Genomic DNA, 21528 nt, shown 5'->3' with positions numbered 1-21528 from the left:
AGTCAAGAGATGTTTTGAGTTTGTCAAGGACTTGCACACAGAAATTTATAAAAATAGAGCTTCTCCATGCTAGTAATAAGACAGCCTAATATTTTATAGGAGAAAAAAAAATCAATGGATATTTCACTGGGGGAAAAAAAGAATCAAGAACAGTCATGAAAAAGACTGGCTAGAAAGATAATTATATGATCAGATCTCCTATTGTTCAAGAACTTGTGTTTTCTAGACCCGTTTCTAAAACCTGGAAAGTCCAAGTTTAGGGATTCTAAAGTAGGCACTGTTTTCCTTATCCCCTGCCCTCCCCTAACCTGCCCCTTGCCTTGAGAGCTGGTTCCTTCGGACTATGTATCCCTCTCTGCTTTTGATTGGTTTTGGCCAATGAGAAATACTGGCCAAGAGCACAAGCCTGGAGAAGAGAGGGTTGGAATTTATGCTTTCCTGGAGCTTCCCTAGCTCTCCAACTTCCTCATAATTCTAGGGACAGTGGCATTTGTGGTTACAATTCCAGTTGGGTAGCCTCTCTTGCTGGACTCAAGTCCTTGTTAGTCTTCCTCGAGAAGTGGCCTCCCTTTCTCCCCCTGGTTTAGGAGTGCTAAAAGGACTCTTAGCTGTCCTTACTTAGTCCCCTTTGCATGCACATGTCCCTGTAAACAGTCCTTTTAGTAAGTCTGTTCAAGAAGTCTGATGGCCAATATTGTCAAGTCGACTGGACTTAGCTAGGAGGCACACCACTGGGTAGATGTAGGGGAATTTCCACAGAGGATTAACTGAGGATGGGAGACCCATCCTGAATGTGGGGAGCACCATCCCACAGAATGGGATCCCTGACTGAACAAAAAAAAGTGGGAGGGAGTGTGGTGGGCATGAACGTTCATTTCTCATCCTGACTGAAGATAAATTGTGACCTCTCCCTAACCCCTCTGCTGTCACATCTTCCATCAAGACTGTATCCTCTAAAACTGTGAGCTACAGTAACCCTTCCTTAGGTGGTCAGCTATTTGTCAATGCAGTAAGAAACTAACGCAGGAGGTTTTGAATGTGCCTTCTCTTTCCTGCCATGAACTCTTTACTTCTTTTGAGACTTTCAGAATAAGAATTCCAATTGCCCCCAGCTGTGGAGAGTGCAATGGTTTGGCTATAGTTTGAGTATATATACCCCAGTGTTTCCTGTGATGAAATCTAATACCCACTGTGAATTATTAAAAGGATAGAAACTTAGCCTGGTATGGTGGGTGGCACAAGCCTGTATCGAACCCCTCAGAAGGCTGAAGCAGAAGAATAAGAGTTCAAAGTCCAGCTTAGTGAGACAAAATAAGAGCGAGGGGCGACAGTCTGACTGTGGCATTAAAAGGTGAGGCCTTTGAGAGGTGATCTGGATTAGATAAGGTCATCATGGTGGAGCCATGATGGAATTCTGAGTTTACCAGAGGGAGAAGAATTCAATGTGGTGGTGAATGCCTATAATCCCAGCACCCAAGGGAGGAGAGGACCAGGGCAGGTGGCTCTCTAGACAGCCAAGGCTGAAGTCTTGAAAAATCAAGGGCTGTGTTTGCAGCCCTGCAGGACACCACCAAGCACACGGCCCTGCTATCCCCAGCACCTCGAAACTGAGGGAAATGAGACATGATACACATCAGTGTGCTCTGTCTCTTAGGGTATTCTGGCAGCAGGAAGGCCATCACCAGGTGTGGACCTTCAGAACCCTCAAAATAAAATACCTGTCTTTTCTTTAGAATCTACTCAGAATGTGGTATTGTGTTATTAACAAAAGAAAAGAAACTCCCTAACACCAGAAGTTTGTCTGGAGACTGAAGGGCAAGTTTAAAGTGACAGACACGTGTGCTTCTCTGTTGCTGGCACTTCCTCCCAGTGCACACACCCCTCTGATTCTCCGTGCAGATAAGTGAGTAAGTAGACAGTCATCTAATGCTGTTACCTGGTGACATGTTTTACCAAACACTCCTCGGTTGCTCACCATAATTAGCTGTATTTGCGGATAAGCTACATTCCTCTCACTGTCTGTTTCATTAGATCTCCAAATTCCCTCTTTAATTTGTGCATAATACAGGAATGACTCATAGGTAGGAAAGTCAGCTTGGTCCCTGGTTAGTCTCAACTGTAAAATGGGACCATATCAACCTCACAGTTAGAAAGAGGACCGAAAGAGTCATGGTGGCAGTGCTTAGAACTCAGATGCAAAATGTATATCTAATGTTGTAATTCTCAGCTGACTCAGCTCGGCTCATTCTACTATGATTTGTGAAGAGTGAGCAAAGGGGGCCTGCCTAGGAATTTCTAAGCACCCCCTTCTCAATGGTTTCCACAGCACCGCCATCCACTCTCCACTTCTCATTTCTGAGAGATTTCCTTTTCTGTCACTTTTCATCCTAAGGAAGCACAATAAGGTCAAACTGTGACATATTGTTATTTATTTGGGGGTACCACAGTGAAGGAGTGGGAGTCAGAGGACAACCTGTAGAAAGTTGGGTCTCTCGTGACACCATGTGGGGACCAGGTAGGCAGCCTTGACAACAAGCACCTCTTCCAGCTAAGCCATGGACTTGTGGTTCCCAATTTCTGCTAACTCTGGACCAAGGGTTCCCAAGAAGCCCGAAACCACAGGAAATAGGAACTCAGGGTCACTCTGGGCTTGGTGTTATCTGTGTAAGCTCTCTCTCTGAGGGAGACCTGCTCTCCCCCCCCCCCCCCCACCAGAGTACTCTTGAGCAGGGAGAAATGAGGAATATGTAGATAGAAATACAGAGGAGAGAGACAGTTAGAAACACAGGATAGCCTCGGGGGTGTCTGGGTCAAAACCCACCAGCCCCTCCTGTCTCTACTAAAGGATTTTAAAGGAACGCCAAGGGGTGGAGCCAAAGACCTCCCTCCCTCCTGCACAGCCAAGTGCAGACCATCCCAGACACCTGGTGACCATGCATGTGGTCAAACCATCCCCCTAATGCAGCCCTGCTGTGTAGAGCAAGCTCGGATCTCACTAGAAAAGCTTTGTGGGCCCCCACATCTCTCAAAACTGAACAAGGACTTCCAAGATGAAAAAATTGAAACCTCAGACATTATAACCCCCAGTCCTAACCTTTTTGGCCTCTGTGCCAAGAAACTTTCTCTACTTTATTCAAATACTTTGTATTGTTTCCTGTTTCTGATTCTCTAAGATATGGAAACAAGCCAATCAATCTCTGTGTTTTTCTCTTTCTTTTCTTTCCCAGGCACTCGGCCTGGTCTCCACACAGTGTCTCTTTAATCCTCATGCCTCTGGGGAAGCTAACTACACACCTTTACCAATGGAGACATTTAAGGCACATTTTACCGGCACCTGACCCAGCAGCTACAGTACTTTCAATCCCTGGAATCAAATTTCCCAGGAGACACTGTAAACCCAGTTGCCGCTGGGATGGATGGAAGTGGGGCCACAAAAGCTTAGCAGGACTGAAGCCCAGGGAGCAATGCCTAGCACATCAAATTGGCTTAGGATTAGAGAGGGGCTAACCTCCCAATTGGTGATATCATTTCCTTAGGAGTTTTAAATGTTAGGCAGACAGAATATAAATATGAAGGAAGCAAAAGCCCCAACTGTTGGACCTCTGCCTGGAATGGTCTTACACACAGTTCCCTCCCAATCATTCTAATCTTTGGTTCAAATGTTTCCTCATAAGAACTTCCTTAAAATTGGGACACCCCAAGCCCAACCCTGGGGCTGTCTTCTTTCAACTACCTCATTTCCACAGAGCAGGAAGCCCATGTGCACCAGGGGTGGTGGTGGTGGTAACACACACCTGTAATCCCAGCATTTGGCAGGCAGAGGCAGGAGGATCTCTGTGAGTTCAAGGCCAGACCAGTCTACATCCAGAGTTCCAGGACAGCCATGACTACATAATAGAGAGACCCTGTCTCAAAACACAAACAAAAAACCATGTGTGCCACTCAAAGCTCCCGCCTCTTACAGACTTAAACATTATACTTTGAATACCCGAGACCCTAAAACCCTGCCTTTATAGCAACAGGCCAGCACTGGACACACAGCCTGCACTGACCCTTTCCCAAGGGCTGTCTTTCTGAAGAGTCACGGCTTGTTTGTACGAAGCGTGGATATACAAAGAATATACAATTGCTGGTACAATTATACTCACAATGGAACACAGCAGAGGGCAACAGAGAAAAGGCCGGGAACCAGTGACCATCAAGCTAGCACATTCCAGTGGACATCTCGGGGGGAGTTCAAGAACTCCAGAGAAAGAAATTGGCCCTCCAGATTATTATGAAGGTACACATGTCTAGATAGGAGGGTAGGAATTTTGTATAACAATTTGGTTGTTTTCTTTTTTGAGACACTGTGTGGTCCACCTCAGCCTGCAGAATAGCTAGGATTATAGGCATGCCTCACCCCTACTCGGTGGCTTGTCATTTTTTAAGTATACAAACCTATATGTGGTCTTCAGTGGTATTATTGACTCGGTCCTTGCAAATATTAAAATGTCCCTGTCCCTGACCACTGTCTAAAAGAGAACCTTCTTTGTCACTATTATAATCCAGTTTCCCTATATTATTTGTCATTGGTCAATCTACATTTACTTGGGTATCATCCTTTATCCCTGATGTAAGTTCACACCCTTCAGTCTTCTATCGCTTTATTCTTAATATCTGGTGCATGACTGGTACCAAGACATCACTGAGTTTGTTGAAGAAAATGAGTAACAAATCTCAAGAGCTCCCCCATAGGTCACGGGGTGTGTGTGTGTCTAATTGTGTGTGTGTGTGTGTGTGTGTGTCTAACCTAGAGACACAAAAGGTCAGTGTGACAATCCTCTGAGGACCACCTACTCCCTTCAAGATACCTCATAAGACACCTGAGGTACAAAAGGTGACCATAGGAAACCCATGATCACCTTCCTACTTGTGAACACAGGACTAGCTGATCAGATGACTTGAGCGAACATGGGGGTATGGGACTCTCTGAACAGGCTTAAGGGAGATGCAGGGTCGGGGCTGTGGGGGCCACCCCCCTGGAGGAATCAACCCAACTAAACAACCTCCAAGGTGGTGGGACGTGAACTCTAAAGAAACCTTGCTTCCACTGCAAGGGAGCCCCGGCGACGGCGGGGAGGGGGCGTCTTGTCCGTGGCTGGAAAGCCCTCAAGCAATAGCTCCCAGGACTGAACGGCCACTGGCCTCCGGAGGCGGTGGAGGCGTGCGTACTTCTGGCTCCTGCGGGCCTTGGCCATCCCAATCTCCTACCTCGTGGCTCTTCCCTCCCACCTACTTCGAATCCCCACTGTCAACACTGCGTGAGGGAAGCCCCCTGGAACTCTCCAGGAACAAGCTAAACCAGTAACGACCATTCCAACGGACTCCGCTTCCTTCCCATACGGGGGCCGAGAGTGGCCAAACGCCGCTCTCAGTCCCCGCAGCATCCCCCCCCTCCCCCCCCCGAGCCGCGGCCTGAGGCTCCCCGCACCGGGTTCGCGGACCCGGCTCCCGGGGCCCGAGATCGCTGGGGGCGGGAGGGGGGGGGGCGGGACCGGCCGGCGCCGACTTTCGGGTGCGCCGCCGCCCTCCACCGCGAGCCTGGCTGGTGGCAGCTCACGCCCCGCCTCTCCAGAGCCCGCGGCCCGGCCGGCAGGGGCGGCCCCGGAGGCGGCGCCGGCCAAGGGGCGGAGCCTCGTAGCTCCTCCTCGCGGGCGGAGGCCGGAGGTTCGCGGCGGCCTCCCGGTACCGACTGGTCACAAACTTGAGCGAGGTGGACGTTCCAGCCGCCTAGGATGAGGAGGTGCGGCCGCCGCTCGGGGTCGCCGTCGCAGCTGCTGCTGCTGCCGCCGCCGCTGCTGCTGCTGCCGCCGCTGCTGCTGCTCGCGGTGCCCGGCGCTGGCGCGGCCAAGCTCTCGGTGCTCTACTCGTCCTCGGACCCTCTGACGGTGCTGGATGCCGACACGCTGCGCCCGGCGGTGCTCCGCTCCTCCAGCGCCTGGGTGGTGGAGTTCTTCGCCTCCTGGTGTGGCCACTGCATCGCCTTCGCCCCGACGTGGAGGGAGCTGGCCAACGACGTGCAGGGTGAGAAGTGGAGCCCTCCCCGCCTCCCCACCCCCCGGCCCACCCGGGCAGGTCCCGCCAGCCATCCCGCTAGCCCGTCCCCTCCCCATCGCTGCTTCCTTGGCCCATCGCAGTCCCTCCCCTCCCCCAATTCATAGCCTTCAAGTTCTCCGGGGCTCGCAACCCCCCCCCCCCCCCCACCAGTCCTCTGCTCCTGGCTTGTCCTCTGTCAAGTCCTGTCTCTAAACTGCGAGGGGCTTCCTTGTTCCCTGTGCTCTTCCCTGAGGCTTTCTCCAGTCCGGATTTGTGGCTGTACCCTGCCTTGTCCAGGGACGCTTCTTGCCAACTTCCGTAGCTGTGGTGGAGCAGTGCTGGGGAGAAAAGAGAGTTGACGTACCTTCTACCGCCCCCACCACCTTTCTCCACCCCCGTGGCTCGTTACAGAGCTGGTACACACATTTCCTTTCTCATCCCCGTCTTTGAGCTGGATGCCTTCGTCGGGGTAGCTTTCCTGTTTGCGTGTTTCCAAATTCAGGTCCTCTCTGGACCTGCTGCCTCTAGTTCCTTAGCTTCCTGTCCGCATCCTTATCTCTCTTTTCCTTGCGCCTGGGCTCCCTTAGTCCTTAGCCTTTAACCCCACGACACCAAACTAAACATAGGCCTGTGGTATGTAGTTGGCCCTCACTCCGTGCTCCAATCACTGTCCTGGACATTAAGACCATGTTTCTTTGATTCTAAAATGCCAGTGGTGGGACCCACTGCTCATTTAATTACAGCCTAAGGGGTAGAAGGATTAGAAAACCACAAAAATGTGTAGAGATTTTTAAGGTGTGCTGTGTTACAGCAATGTTAGAATATTTAAAAACTTAAGACTTAGAGCTGAGGGGACCTGGTAATAAAGGTGATTATTATATATACTGAGTGCTTAAATAGTGAGCTCCGTCTCCTCTCTGCAGCTTAAAGATCCCTGCTGTGGCACACATCTTCCTAACCCCAAGTCAAGGATGTCTGTGGGGGGCAGGAGTGGCGTGGTGATGGGGACTAGTTTCTGATTGTGCTGCTTCTCTGTGGCGTGTTGTCCCTGGTTTGTGGTGTCAGGCAGGGCACCAGCAGAGCTCTTAATCCAGTCATTGGTGAGAACTGTAAGCATCTTAGGGAATAGGTGTTTCCAGAGATGGGAAAACTAGAAACTAGAACTGCAGTCTCCCTTCTGTGCAGTTGATGGTTCTTGATAAGCTCAACTGTGTGTAAATAGTGCTTCCGTCCGTCCATGTTCATTCTCAGACTTAGTCTCCCCCTTCCCCGAGCAGCTGGCAAGGTGGGTACTGAAGTGGTCACATGGATCGGTGTGTAGCTTTCAAAAATAATTTTTAACAGCACTTACAAGCTTTTCCCCCTACCTCCAATTTATACTTGCCCACATGCCTCTCTGGTCCCATCATCCACATGAGCAGTCCTTAACACTATTTTAATGATGTCAACACATCTGGTCAGGGCAGAAGGGAGAAAGAATGTGGACTATGGAACTGAAACACGGAGGGAGGTTATATCAGGACAGCATGGGCCCAAACACCATAAAACTCCCCAACCAGTTTCTAAGGTGAGTCTGTAAGAGGTCTCTAATGGCAGCATATAGACTCATTCTAGAAGGTTCTTGTATTTTAAGTGTGCTGAAGGGAAGGATTAGCTTCCAGCTGACTCACATGTTTGGCCTCTTGCAACCCGGAGTTTTCCTATGAGTTGCACATCCAGGTACTGACACAGCCTGTTTCTATATGAGGGTTACCATTTCCAAAAAGGGTCTTGCATGGAGGGATGGTCCTTTTCTGAAAAGAAAAACAAAAGCAAGTCTTAACTTCTGGAAGGAAAAATAGAGACATCAAAGTCTATGGCGATAAATCAGGGAAAAATGGGAGGTGGGAGGCCTCAGTGGAAACTGGGGGTCTCTTTTTGGCCACATTCCTTTAGCAAGATTGTATAGGTGGAGTGAAGAGTCTGAAGTTGGCCTGTGACAGTGAGGAGTATCTTCCTCTGGAACCCACAGGGGAGTCCCCCCCCCCCCCCAAGGAGCTGGGAGTCTCACTTCTGTGTTCTGAGATTCCCGAGGAAGTATGGTTGTGGGCTGGCAGATGGCTACGCTCAAACCACTCTGAGTCATGACAGTAGTAAACTGCCCTGTGCTGCTACAAGTGTCTTGAACAGGAACAGTGAGAGTGTAAGAAGATCATGGGAGTTGGGGAGACATTTTATAATCCTGACCAGCTGGCCTTAGGCATTTCATCCGACTGGATAGGGCTCATTTCTTGGTGAGTTGGATGGGAGGGTCTCTGGGAAGTTACTGCCCTGGGGCAGAGAACTTGTTTCTGGGGGCTTATCCACCTCTTTCTATTCCAGAGAAGATCCTGTTGTCTCACCATGTGCTTGAGAAAATGATTGGGTTCAATTGGGACCTTCATTACTCTTCACTGGCTAATCATTCAGCAAATATTTGTTGAGTGACGAAGCATTGATTCCACAACAGCTGGGCCAGTGAACTGACTATTCATAGCAGGAAGATGGGCAACCGTACATGAAGCTGTGTTGAAAAAGACAGGAGTGGGCTACATATTTCTTATGGTAGGAATTCAAGTAAGGGGACAGTCACAGGATGATCTAGTTGCCAAGGTCTCATTCAGGCAGCTGTTACACACTTCTCATATGCCAGCCGTTGCTAAGGCCTTTTCATCTTCACCTGAGAAAATGGATGATGAAATTCTTCATCTCCACGCCTCCGTTTTTTTTTGGCTCTTGATTATGAAGGATCAAGTTCAAGATAGGGTAGCCCATTGTCCTGCCTGGGCCTTTGGCAAGGGTAATACTTCATGGCACAAGGGCATGTCAGAGTGAGTGCTCACGGTCTGAGCCAGGAAACAGAGCAAAAACATGTCCTTTAAAAAAAAAAAATCGAGCCAGGCGGTGGTGGCACACACCTTTAATCCCAGCACTTGGGAGGCAGAGGCAGGCGGATCTTTGTGAGTTCGAGGCCAGCCTGGTCTACAGAGCGAGATCCAGGAACAGCGCAAAGCTACACAGAGAAACCCTGTCTCGAAAAACAAAACAAAACAAACAAACAAACAAAAAATCGAGAAATATGATTATAAAATGCTGGTGGGAGGTTCTTTTTTTTTTCCTTCAAGATTTGTTTGTTTTTATTTTCTGTGTGTGAGTGTTTTGCCTGCATGTGTGTCTGTGCACCACATGTATAACTGGTGTTTGCGGAGGCCAAAAGGGACATTGGGTCCTCTGGGACATAGTTTCAGATGATTGTGAGCCGCCATATCAGTGCTGGAACCAAACGCAGGTCCTCTGCAAGAACAGCAAGGCTCTTAACCCTGGCCATCTCTCCAGTACCTGTGGGGTGCTTGCCTTAGCAGTGTCTGACTTCACAGCATGAGCATGAGGAGCGGTGCTGGAGGAAGCAGGGCTGTGTAGGCAAGTAGCACATATGGAACATATATTTGAACTTCGGTGAGCATTGCTGGCTTTTCCTTTCTTTTCTTTTGAGAGCATGGATGACATCTTGAACTTGTGTCCCTGTGATGCCTACCACAGAGTGTGGTACAGGGTGGGAGCACTCATGACAGTCAATGGTCAAAGCATCGCAGGATTGCAGATGATGGTATGAACAAGAAAACTTTCTGTTGGAGCTGCGAAGGGCAGTAGAGACCATTGGTCCTGGCCTTCGGACCCATGAGGAGCTGGGTACCAGAGAGGAGGCTTGTGGAGCTTACATGCATTGGCCAGGTGTGCTTAGGGTCATTCTTCTGCCTCTGGGTTCGGTGTTCTTCTTGCACTAGGGAGCGGAGGAGGTGACCCTGCCTGGGACTCCAGGAGACACTTGTGTAAGGGCACAGCAGCATTTCACGGGAGGTTTCCCTCACCCACCGTTGCAAACCTTCCTTTCTGCTGTCTATTTCCTACTTACTGTGTTGCTACTGGAGAACTGCCCACGTCTACTTGTGTGGTAGGAAATGCTTCTCCTCAAGAGCAAGGTGGGGTGGTGTAAGAAACCAAACACCAGAAAGGCTGGCCCCTCTCACCAAAGCACTTACACTGTCCTACCACTTTTCTATGCTGTAGCAATGAGACAGTCAGATAAAGAAAAATTTAGTTTAAACAGCTTAATGGGCTTTTATTTGTGACTTTGGAATCCTGCAATGTCCTGATGAGCTGAGTTGAGGGTGTGGCTTTCCAGACAAAAGGGCTGAAGACAGGAAGACACAGGAGACAAACTAACAGATGTATTGGTCATTTCATAGTTACTTCCTTGTAAGCTTTAGAGCAGTGCTTCTCAACCGTCCTAACGCTGCGACCCTTTAATCCAGTTCCTCATGCTGTGACTCCAACCATAACATTATTTCACTGCTACTTCATGAGTGTACTTTTGCTACTGTTATGAATCGTAAATTGTGGTGATATTGTGTTCCCCAGAATATTGTGCACTCTAATAAACTTATCTGGGGTCAAAGAACAGAGCAGCCACTAGATACAGAGGCTAGAAAATGGTGGCACACACGCCTTTAATCCTAGCATTCCTAAGGCAAAGATCCATCTGGATCTCTGTGAGTTCAAGGCCACACTGGAAACAGCCAGGCATAGTGACTCATGCCTTTAATCCCAGGAAGTGATTTCAGAAAGCAGAAAGGTGTATAAGGCGTGAAAACCAGGAACTAGAGCTGGTTAAGCTTTTAGGCTTTCGAAAAGCAGTTCAGCTGAGATCCATTCTGAATGAGGACTCAGAAGCTTCCAGTCTGAGGAAACAGGATCAGCTGAAAAACTGACAAGGTGAGGTAGCTGTGGCTTGTTCTGCTTCTCTGATCTTCCAGCATTCACCCCAATACCCAGCTCCAGGTTTGTTCTTATTGAGACTATTTAAGATTCCTGCTACAGTAAATATCTAATATGCAGGATATCTGATATGTGACCCCCCAGGGGGTCATGACCCACTGGTTGAGAACCACTGCTTTAGAGACTTCATTATAATATTGACTAAAGCTGACCTTCTGTGGAGGTGGCTGTTATCTCTCTCTCCTGCTCTCTGGGGAGGTCAGATAACTTGGTTTCAACTTAGTGGCTTAGAACTTCAGCATGAGTTGGTTCTATCTTGTATGGTCTGTTGTCTCCGGTGTGTTAGCTCAGTCCAAACCAGTGGGCTCCTAGAAATGATATTTAACACACTAGAATCATGACTAACCAGGTATGCAGTCTAGTGCACAGTGCAGACCATGGCTGTATGTGTCATTGTGGCTCTTTAGTGTACTGATAGTGAGACTCCTGAAAAACATCCCCTGGTCAGAACTTAACCAGCGTCTAACTGGCCTCAGCTCCCACCTCCACCACCCCTTGAGATTGAAGCAGGTCAGAAGAGGCACTGGTTTCATTCATAGAGCTCAGGTAATCAAGGTATAAAGAGAGCAAGGCCAGTTGGTGGCATACACTAACCCCAGAACTTGGGAGGCAGAGGCACACAGATCTCTGAGTGGGACGCCAGCTTGGTCTACATAGTGAGTTCCAGGCCAGCCAAGGCTACACCATCAGGCTCTGTCTCCAAAGGTGGAAGGGGTGCAAAAGCAAACCAACCCAAGCATCATCTCTCCTCTTGTCCTTCACTGGCCTGCATCATTGTCCTCTCTGCATCCATACTGGAAAGCCAATATAGAAGCTGTCTGTTCTGGTCTGAATCCTTCTGGAATTAGTGCCAAGGCTGAAATCCTGGGTTCAGATCTTAGATTTATCATTATGCCTTGGCCATGGTTATCTGATCTGTTTTATAGTTAAGGAAAGCAGATTTGGAGATCAATGCCTTAGTACTTCCTCATCGGCTTGTTGAGAGCACTGAACTAGATAAATTGAGCACACAATAAACTCACTACATGTGCAGATAGCACAGTCCTCTAAGTAAGGCTGAGGTCCAGGTTGCTGCCAATTATAGAGAATATCTAACTGGAAGGCACAACTATTCCTGCCATTTCTCTTAAGAGAAGGCTGTAATTGGAACAAGAGCATACATCTAAAGGTAATGCCCTGATCCTGGTACAATGGGAAGCGGAACAAGTGAGGTAGTCGGGTCTCATAGGCCCCTCAAAGGTGGGAGGCTTCTGAGTCCATATCTTCATTTGCAGATAAGGGGGGGTGATGGCCACATCAGATGGTGGCAGTGAAGTGTGATGACACAGAATGTCCTGTCCTTTCCTCTTTCTATGTAGTACATACCAGTATTTCTTAAGGACAGCTGGGCCGTTCCTGTAAGTCTCTCCAGAACGAAGTTCTACCCTAGAGGCAGAACAAAAGGGACTTGGCTCAGAGTGTGCCCGATGGCCCCAGAAGATGAACTGTGTATCTCACTAGCACCTGCTCTCTCTTGGCATGGGCACAGAAAAGGACTTAATACGCTCTTGTCTGTGAGCCAGTGTGAAACCCTGAACTTGGGCAAGAGGTGACCATTGGGAGCTCTTCTGTGACCTTACTCTTTCTTTAAAGAAGTTGTTCTCAACCTGTGGGTCCCAGCCCCTCTGGGGTCACCTAAGACCATCAGAAAACACAGATATTTACATTACAATTTTTAACAGTAGCAAAATTACAGTAACAAAGTAGCAATAATGAAATAATGTGATGGTTGGGGGTCACCACCACATGAGGAACTGTATTAAGGAGTCACAGCATTAGGAAGGTTGAGAACCACTGCTTTAAAGGATTAATGAATAATGAATGAATCCAGGTGTTATCACAGGAGACTGCTTTAATTTCACCTACTACCTAGACTGCAGAAAAACTGAGGCTGGAAACAAAGAGAAAGTACCCAGGCATTAGAGCTACCAAGAGCTGAGAGCTGGTCCCTGGTCTGGGTCGAGTGCCTACTGTGTGCTGGGTAAGGGTTGTTGGACAGCAGGCAGTCCAAAAAGACAAAAGACAGAGATGAACACAACAGTCATTGTGCGGGTCCAGACTTTGGACACATGAGGCAGCTCTTCCTGGGAGAAAGTAGTATTCCAGCTGAGTAGATCTGACAGGGGAGTCTGCAGAGAGGCCCTTGCTTCTAGGGAGTGCCTGAAGATACGTGAGAACCGTGCGGTCAGGGAAGAAGGAAACCTTTGGCTTTGCTTTGGAGAAGTGCTAAGAGGGAACTAGATATGTGGGCAGAGGGCAGATCTTCTCAAGATGCTCAGAACTACCAAGGAGTAGTGAGTAGAGGGCGGCACGGTTAGAGCCACGGAGAGTAAAGAAACAGAAACACATTAGAAGTAGGAGGTATGAGATTATCCCACGAGACCTTCTGTGGGAGATGCTGTACCAGCTCCCTGGGTGTGGAGGGTAGCTTAGAAGGGGAGTAAGTAAACCAGATCAGGTGGCCGAGCCGCTCAGATCAGGACAAAGAAGTAATGGCTTGAGTAGAGGAAGACACTCAGGAGGGAGGGTAGACAGGATTTGGAGTCAGGTGAGCAAAACCCTGTGGACAGGCTACTGCCTGTTCCTACCAAGAGGAGCCAGCAGTAGGGGTAAGGCTAGAAAAGTCCATGCCTTGACCCACAGGACTAATCTCTTCAATGCCTCAAATCTTGGAGGTCTGTGCTATATAATTCGACACTGGCACGGCTTTCTCAAGATTTGTGTGGCCTCGTGTATCTATGTCTTGCTCTGTGCTGGAATAGAAATGCGCCCCTGACCCGAGTCAGAGTTCAGAGAGCTGCTTAGTATGGGTGGATATTCTGTCAGTTTCTGGTCGTCTGTGCCATTATTTCCTCTGCCAGTTGCTCTCTGAGGCAGAAGCCTTTAGGCCTGGGCCTGAAGAGGAAACATGACCAGTCATCTTGGGTTACTAGGGTGCCCTTCTCGGAGGTTCCTGGATCTCCTGCCTTCTTTCTCCCCTGGGATTTGTGCCTCTGTTTTGGCTGGGTACCTCACTGGGGAATGCAAGCTCCTAAGGCACGTTCTCCCTTTGGAAACTGATCACCTTCTCAGGTAGCTCTTTGGGGACAAAGGCAGTACTGGGGCCTCTCCTGGGGCTGCACTCCTTATTTGGTTTTCATAGCTCCTCCAGTCCCAGGCCACACCCCACTAAGCACGAGGGTAATGCAGACACCATTACAAGGCAACGTAGTGTGCTACTTAACTGCATGCTGAGTATAGGTCCTTTTTTGTGAGTCTGCTGAGGGGACTGTCTTAGAGGTCATTTTCTGAAGGAAGTATGCCCTTCCTCAGAGGAGTTTTGGGGATTAGTGACTGTGGGGTCTTGGATGGAAGAGCAGCAGAAGGCCAAAGCTTCTCTTGCTTACTGGAATTATCTTCGTCCTTTCAGACTGGAGGCCGGCCCTGAATCTTGCTGTCCTGGACTGTGCTGATGAGGCCAATACTGCTGTCTGCAGAGACTTCAACATCCTAGGCTTCCCAACTGTGAGGGTATGTGATAAAGAGGAAGGAGAGCTGGGGATGGCTCTGGCGGAGCATAGAGCCCCTGTTCTGCATTTCCCTGGTACCTCCCTGGGCTGCTGAGCTCTGAGGAGCCCTCTGATGCCTCTGGGCCCGAGTCTTTCAAGTCCTGGTCCTGGAGCACTGTTCACCATCTGATGAAATGCCTGTTTTAGAGATCGAGGCAGAAACGAAAGGGGCCTTTTCATTCTGAGCAAGTCTGTCTTTATGAAGGAGATGGCACATGGGAATGTTGGGGTGGGAAGATTTCCACATTGTGTTGTGAAGTAGTCATCACACAGGCTAGTGAGTGCTACTAACTCTCAAGGTCCTTTGTAATTCTTCTCACTTCTTACCTCCTACTCTGGGATGCAGGCTCTGGCTCTTCTGTGGGTAGGATCATCCTTTGGGGCCTGTTGGTTCTTCAGAGACACTGGAGTTCTTCATTCTCATCAAGGAAGAGCTTTGACATACAAGTGCACCCAGGTGACTTAAGGGGTGGCCTCACCCATAGTGGAAATGTGCAGTGCTTCAGATGGCAAAGCTTCCAGGGACAGAAGTCACCAACATCCAAGGCATGAGGGTTCTCATATGCCAGCTCTGATGGAGACATGAGCTTTCTGATGATTCTCTGTCAGTGATCACGGAACACCAGCAATTTTTTAAAAATAGTTTTTAATATTCAGGCAATGGTGGCACACACCTTTAATCCTAGTGCTTGGGAGGCAGAGGCAGGTAGATCTCTGAGTTTGAAGCCAGCTTGGTCTACAGAGTGAGTTCCAGGACATCCAGGACTACTCAGAGAAACCTTGTCTCAAAAAAAAAAAAAAAATTTTTTTTTAATTTTATGTGTATTGGTGTTTGGCCTGCATGTATGTCTGTGTGAGGTTGTTGGATCCTCTGGAACTGGAGTTGTAGACAGTCATGAACTGCTGTGTGGACTGGGAATTGAACCCAGGTCCTCTGGAAGAACACCCAGTGCTCTTAACCTCTGAGCCATCTCTCCAGCCTCTCCAACAAGTTGACGACTGAACAATTGCCATGGTTCTCAAGAGCCCTTACACAGCCCAGAATGAAAGAGTTGTAGCCGTTAGGGTAAGGGCCTCCCAGGGCTCAGCCCTACCCACCAGAATGGCATCTAGATAAGCAGTTTCTCCTCTACCATTAGGAATAATCAGGAGATGCCTTTGAAGACTGAAATGCCAAGTATTATTCTTGGAACAAGATATCTCTGAACTCAGGGACCTCAAGTTTCAGTCAGATCCACGGGCCTGATCACTGGGCAGTTTCACCTGCAGGAGTGTCCATCTCTGACCCCCACTGGACTCAGAGGCTCCCTACCCCAGAGTCATCATTTCCTAAATGGCCCCCACTTAAGATCAGAACCCAGGCCCATGCTCTAAGATCAGGTTGGTTTGCGGAACAGTATGGCAAAACAGTACCTGCTGCCACACCATCCAGGAGGCTCTGAGCAGTCACCTCTGTAAATAGAAAGTCTCCCTGGCAAGGACACTACTTGTCCTCATCTCCAAGATATGTAACAACATACTTCAGTGGGTATGCTTTGTGGGGGCCAGAGTGAGCATTACTGAGTGGGAAGCTGTGGGAACTCCAGTGTAGCAGCTGGAGCCATCATCCATAGACTCAGTTTCCTCTCAGTGAGCCCTGAACACCGGGGGTTAGCCACTGTCTAGCCCATAGGGAGCCCATTCAGGATATCAAGTGGGGTTCTGTAGGCCCTGACACCTGGAGCTTTCTGTTCAGCCAGGGAGAGGCCAGACACTGGGTGTGAGGAGGAGGCCCAGGCAGGTGCAGGGCCAGAGGCTTCTCAGCACCTACCCAAGTCACGAAGTACACGCAGCCTGGATGCCTCAAGTGATTAATCACCGTGGCTGCTCAGCTGACTGTGGGAGAGCCTGGGAGGGACCTTACCTGGTCATTCTGGCTTTCCTTTATTTCCAGACTGGTAGTACCTGGCTGGGCCAGTTTAGTAGACAGCTGTCCATTTCCTAAGCTTTCGTCTGGCCTTTCTTGGCACAGCTTTCCATGACTTCACTGAGAAACCTGCTGCTTAGTTTCATCTGAGGAGAAGGACTCAGTGTCCTGTCCTTAGCACTCTACATGATGGCCAGGTGGTTCACGCTGTTGCTAGGCCTCTTCCCCAAGACTCTAAGCAGCGCCCTTTAAATGACCTTTACTGTGATCTGCAATAAGAAATGTGTACTTTACATTGTGATCCTAAATTTGGTTTGTGTTAACTGTTGCTAAAGCAAAAGTTTAATGATAGTTTTTGTTACACTTGAAACTGCTGTCAAGTTCAGCTTGCTACTAGGTTGTTCTAGCATGTTTTAAAACAGTACTCACACAAGATCTCCAGTCTTGACTATGGAAGCCTAAAGTGCCAGGCTCCCTAAAAAGCAGAACAGACTTGCAAACTCGGCAGCCAGATAGCTCTGTTGCCCTAACTGCTGCCCTCTAGGGGCCAGAGCCTGTCTTTGCTCACTACCCAGAGAGACTGTGAGAGTCCTAGGTGAGGACGCATGGTGTGATGGGGCCACTATAGTGAGTGACGTGTGTCACTGTCCTTTTCTCTGCCTCCAGCCCCTTGCCACCACGAGCACATGTTGAACCCCACTAGCCCAGCCAGTTTAGAAAATACCAAGCCCTAAAGGCCAGGATCTCGTCCTGCCAGGTGCGAGTCAGGCCAGAGCAGAATGCACTAGAAGAAAACAAAGATGCGGGGAGTGGGGAGGTGAGTTTGCAGAAGGATTTGACTGAACAAGCCAGAGCAGTGCCCCTCATTAGGAGGTGAAGGCCTATTTAGTGATCTCTAAGAAGATCACCAATGCAGATCCAAACTCATTGCTCCACTGCTCACTGTGTGTGTGACCTAGGAAGTCACTAAATGCCCTGACCAGTCTCAGTTTTCCTGCCTCTAAAAATGGGATGACACTATCTATTAATAAGATCCCCAAGTATAAAGAGAGGCCTTACGTGTGAAAGTGCCCAGGCACTGGCATTTTGGGGGACTTGGTAAATGTTAGTTTTCTTCTTGTTTCTTATCCTCTGGATCTAATGGGAGTTTCTGTGTGGTGGGTGCATCCTAGGCACAGAGGACCTTGGGCAGGGAAGGTAAGAGCTGGGACCCTGTGATGGGCAGAACTGTGTGGCATGTTGCATGGAAGCTCATGTTTGGGGTGAGGTAGGGCATGGGAAGTAGGAGCCCAAGAATAGCAGGTCCTTGAAAGCCAGGCAGAGTGTGGAGCACGCGTGGTGTGCAGAGTCTGGGCTGTTACTTTGTGGAGCTCTGAGAGAACCCTGCAGCCAGAGGTGAGTGTTGAAGATGACAGAGAATCCAGGTGTCGCCTCCCTCTCCGGAAAAGGACCTGGGCTGTCCCCTCTCCTCTTGTTACCTGCTGCCTTCCAACCACCTTCCACACTGATCTTTCAGCGCACAGAAACTAATCAAGGCTATTGATCTTTCTGAGCTCACTATAAAATGCCTGGAGACTTGGTTGTGTTTCTGAAAACCGGTTCTGTGTGCGTGGCTCCAGCGCCACCACTGGTCATTCCTGGAGCTTGTGCTTTCTGCTCAGCTGTTCGTTCCTGGTGTCTTGATCTGCGGCCCTTCTGGATGCTCTGCTGCCTTTTTTTCAGGGGTAATTGACCTCAGGTAGACACACACCTCCAGTGGCTGACTTATTAACAAGGATGTATTTTCCTAAGAGGACAAAAATGTGCCCTGACTAGATTTCCACTTGAGCCTTCAAGATGATGAAAGGGCTCTGGCTGCTGGATTGGACAGCTAAGTATGCTAGACACATACCAGGCACAGTGGGGCTTGCAGTGATGTATAAGCTGTTAGTACTACCCAAGCCAGGCAGGTGGGTGGGTGCCTTATTCACTGTTCTGTTGCTCTGAAGAGACACCGTGACCAAGCAACTCTTACAGAGATTAAACTGGGGCTTACAGTTTCAGAGGGCTAGTTCATTATCATGGTGGGGAGCACGGTGGCATGTAGGCGGGTGCAGTGCTGGAAAAGTAGTTGAGAGCTACAGCTTGCTCTGCAGCCAGGTGAGGGGTGACCAGACAGACACTGGGCCTGACATGGGCTTTTGACACCTCAAAGCCCACCCTCACCTCCCTACTCCCACCCTCTCCCCCTTATCCCCGTGATAACAAGGCCACACCTACTCTAACCAGGCCACACCTTCTAATCCTTTTCAAATAATGCCAGTCCCCGTTGACACATATGAGCCTCTGGGGGTCATTCTTATTGGAACCACCCCAGTGGGTTACTAGATGGTAAGTTCAGGTTGAAGTTCATTGTGGTTGGAGTATATGGAATGGAGGAAGGTCAATTTGGGTTCAGATCTTGAAAGGAAGGCATTAAATGTATGGATCTTATTCATAGCCCGTGCAGAGTTATGGCAATCCGAAGAGGAATCCCATAATTATTCCTTAGAGAAGGAAACCCAGTGGCAAGGAGGAAGACGGTTGAAGAACAGATTGAGAGGGTGTGTGTGTGTGTGTGTGTGTGTGTGTGTGTGTGTGTGTGTGTGTGTGTACATGCGTTTGGAGGTCAGAGTCAGTTCTCTTTCAGGAGTCAGTTACCCCCTTCTACCGTATAGCTCTCGGGATTGAACTCAGACGGTCAAAGTTGGCTGTGAGCTCCCTTGCCTGCTGAGCCGCCTCACTGGCTGAGGATTAGCATTTCTGACTCACGAAGAGAAAGCAGATAGGGACTAATGTCATAGATCAGGAACTAGGCTTTCCTTGTTGGTCCTGGCCTAGACCAGGTGAGAGGTATTGTTGACAGGCGACAAGGCTGTTGAAGAGGTATCCCCAAGGCAGAGTCACGGAACTCGCCAGATGACTGCATGGGGGTTGGAGGGAAGGGACATGCTAGTTTGGGAAACAGGGAGGAGTCCTGATTGCTGGGTGAGATAAAACCCAGGTGCAGAAGTAGGTTGAAGGAGGGGTACCTCAGCATTGGTGTGTGGGTAGGGGTGCCTGGCACCAGCAGAGTTTGCCAGGAGGAACCAGAAGTCTAGGACAGGCGAGGACCTGAGACACAAGGCTCAGATAGAAAATCAGTTGAACCAAGTGAATGGCTTGGGAACAGAAACCGTAGGTTTGTTCTTGATTCATTCATTCATTCATTCATTCATTCATTCATTCATTCATTTGAAAGTATAAACTGAGCCCCCTCCTCTGGATGGTGCCTTTCAGGGCACTTTGGACAAAGAATGACGTGAGCTGATGTGTAGCAACAGGAGACAGACTAAGAGCAGCAGATGGTGATGGCAGTGGCGCAGGCGAGCCGTCCAGGGTGAAGGTAACGAGGGTTAACAGCCGAGAAGAGCTGGTCACTGCCCAGCAACCAGGGAGGGTGGCAACATGGAAAAAAAAAGACAAGGCAGAGCTAGTTTCAAGACAACGTGCATGAAAAAAAAAAATGGAAGTTGGACAGGGAGGTGGAAAGCAGCGGACAGCTACTGCGTAGAGTGCAAGCCTCGCCGGGAGATGCTCATGACTGGCTAGAGATCAACGCTTGGTTCTCCTGAGGCACTTTAGCTGAGGGGTGGGCTCCGAGGAGTCGGGAGAGGTGTCGGGGAGCAGAAGAGACATGTGACAGTGGAGAGAAACAGGAAATGCAGGAGATAGGAGGGAGGCCTTTCCATAGTCCTGCCCTTCTTCCCTTCTGTCCTTCTACAATTTACATGAGGATTCTTAGGATCTCTAGGAAAGGAGCTGGTAGAGAAAGGGAATACTGAGAAAGATGTCAATTGGTAGGAAAAGTTTCTAAAGATCATGAGATGTGGGAGCTGTGTTCTCAGAGGGTAATAGTGTTCTGGAAGGTAGATAGGGCGTTTCTAAATACTGAGAAGGCCAAGTAATGGCACAGAACTTCCTTTGTCATACACTCTGTGTGTGGGAGGGGTCTCCTGAATCACTCTTGGTTTCAACTCAAGAGTTCCTATGGTAGATTAGAGCCTTGAAATTGAGGGTGAAGGAGACACCTTTTGTTTGGAGGGGGGCAGAATGCCAGCTCCTTTTAGGACAAGTACTTACTCAGACTCAGGCAGCCTAATGGCTGATGAAGGAAGGAAAAGGCACCATGTTATTGTGCAGACCTGAATGTAACTGCTGTAGCTATGAGAAAGCCACACCACTGAAGGCTGACCCGGGACTTGAGAGGTCTAGGAAGAAGCTGAAGTCTGTCCCGTCTGTACAAAAGTGAGTAAGTACAACAGCAGTCCCACACCGAGCAAACCACCCTACAGTGCCCCATTTATCAAAGAAGCAGTGTTTATCCCTAAAGATTCTAATGTGTGTTATAAACTTGATTTCATGTCACAAAAAATTCAGGAAATTTGTGATCATTGTACAAGTATTAGAATAATAATTTTACCAAGTCAAGATTTGTCCAGTAACTGTCAGGAACGTGGGTATATGTGTGACATATGTAAATGGCTTATGAATAAAGTACTGCATTCATGTTTTGAAAAGAGAATGGAGTAAAGAGCATGAGGAGAGGCAGTGAGGTCACAGGAGGCAGGCAAAGGTCACAGGTAGGGGACAGGCTGGTTTCTGCAGTCTGTTACTCATGTGATTTTCCCTTCCTGCCTACACATGAATGGAACAGACCCGTCCTGGCTGGCCATTGTTTCCTGGTATAAAGGGTTTGTGTGTAGAAGGGAATGATGGTGATGGACTGACATGTATTGGGTCAATTAGTATATGCACTGGTTATGTGTGCCTTGATTACTTTAGCTTTTATGTTGCTGAATCTTATAACAGTTCTAGGCTGGTGGCGTCATTCTCATTTTAAAGATCAGAATGCTAAGGTGTAGAGCAGCTAAAGGGTTTCCCAAGGTCACACAGCAAGAACATACCAAAGCCAGGTCTTGAACTCAGTTCTGCCAGACCCTCCGGCTGCACCTAACCACCTGCTTGGAATAAGGCTGAGACCGTGCTGTTGAAATAGAGGACTAAATTTGCAAAAAAAAAAAAAGGCCAAAAATGAGGTTTGCG

The 21528-nt window shown here is 48.9% G+C and overlaps 1 protein-coding gene across 2 annotated transcripts in view; it reads left to right on the top strand.

The window, feature by feature from the left end:
• Positions 1-5635: 5635 nt before the first annotated feature.
• Qsox1 (quiescin sulfhydryl oxidase 1) overlaps positions 5636-21528 on the top strand; it is a 38224-nt gene continuing 22331 nt past the window's right edge. The window contains exons 1-2 of one of the 2 annotated variants that reach the window (XM_052737249.1): positions 5636-6066; positions 14381-14481. In XM_052737249.1, the coding sequence (XP_052593209.1) occupies positions 5778-6066; positions 14381-14481 (390 nt within the window). In that variant the 5' untranslated portion in view covers positions 5636-5777. The remainder of the gene's footprint in view (positions 6067-14380; positions 14482-21528) is intronic. The other variant, XM_052737250.1, reaches the window with a different exon arrangement.

The sequence above is a fragment of the Peromyscus californicus genome, unplaced genomic scaffold (assembly GCF_007827085.1).
Source record: "Peromyscus californicus insignis strain IS unplaced genomic scaffold, ASM782708v3 Scaffold_14__1_contigs__length_90479793_seg_2, whole genome shotgun sequence".
Classification (NCBI taxonomy): Eukaryota; Metazoa; Chordata; class Mammalia; order Rodentia; family Cricetidae; genus Peromyscus; species Peromyscus californicus.
The sequence above is the reverse complement of the archived record's forward strand: the minus strand, read 5'-3'. Positions and strand labels throughout refer to the sequence as shown.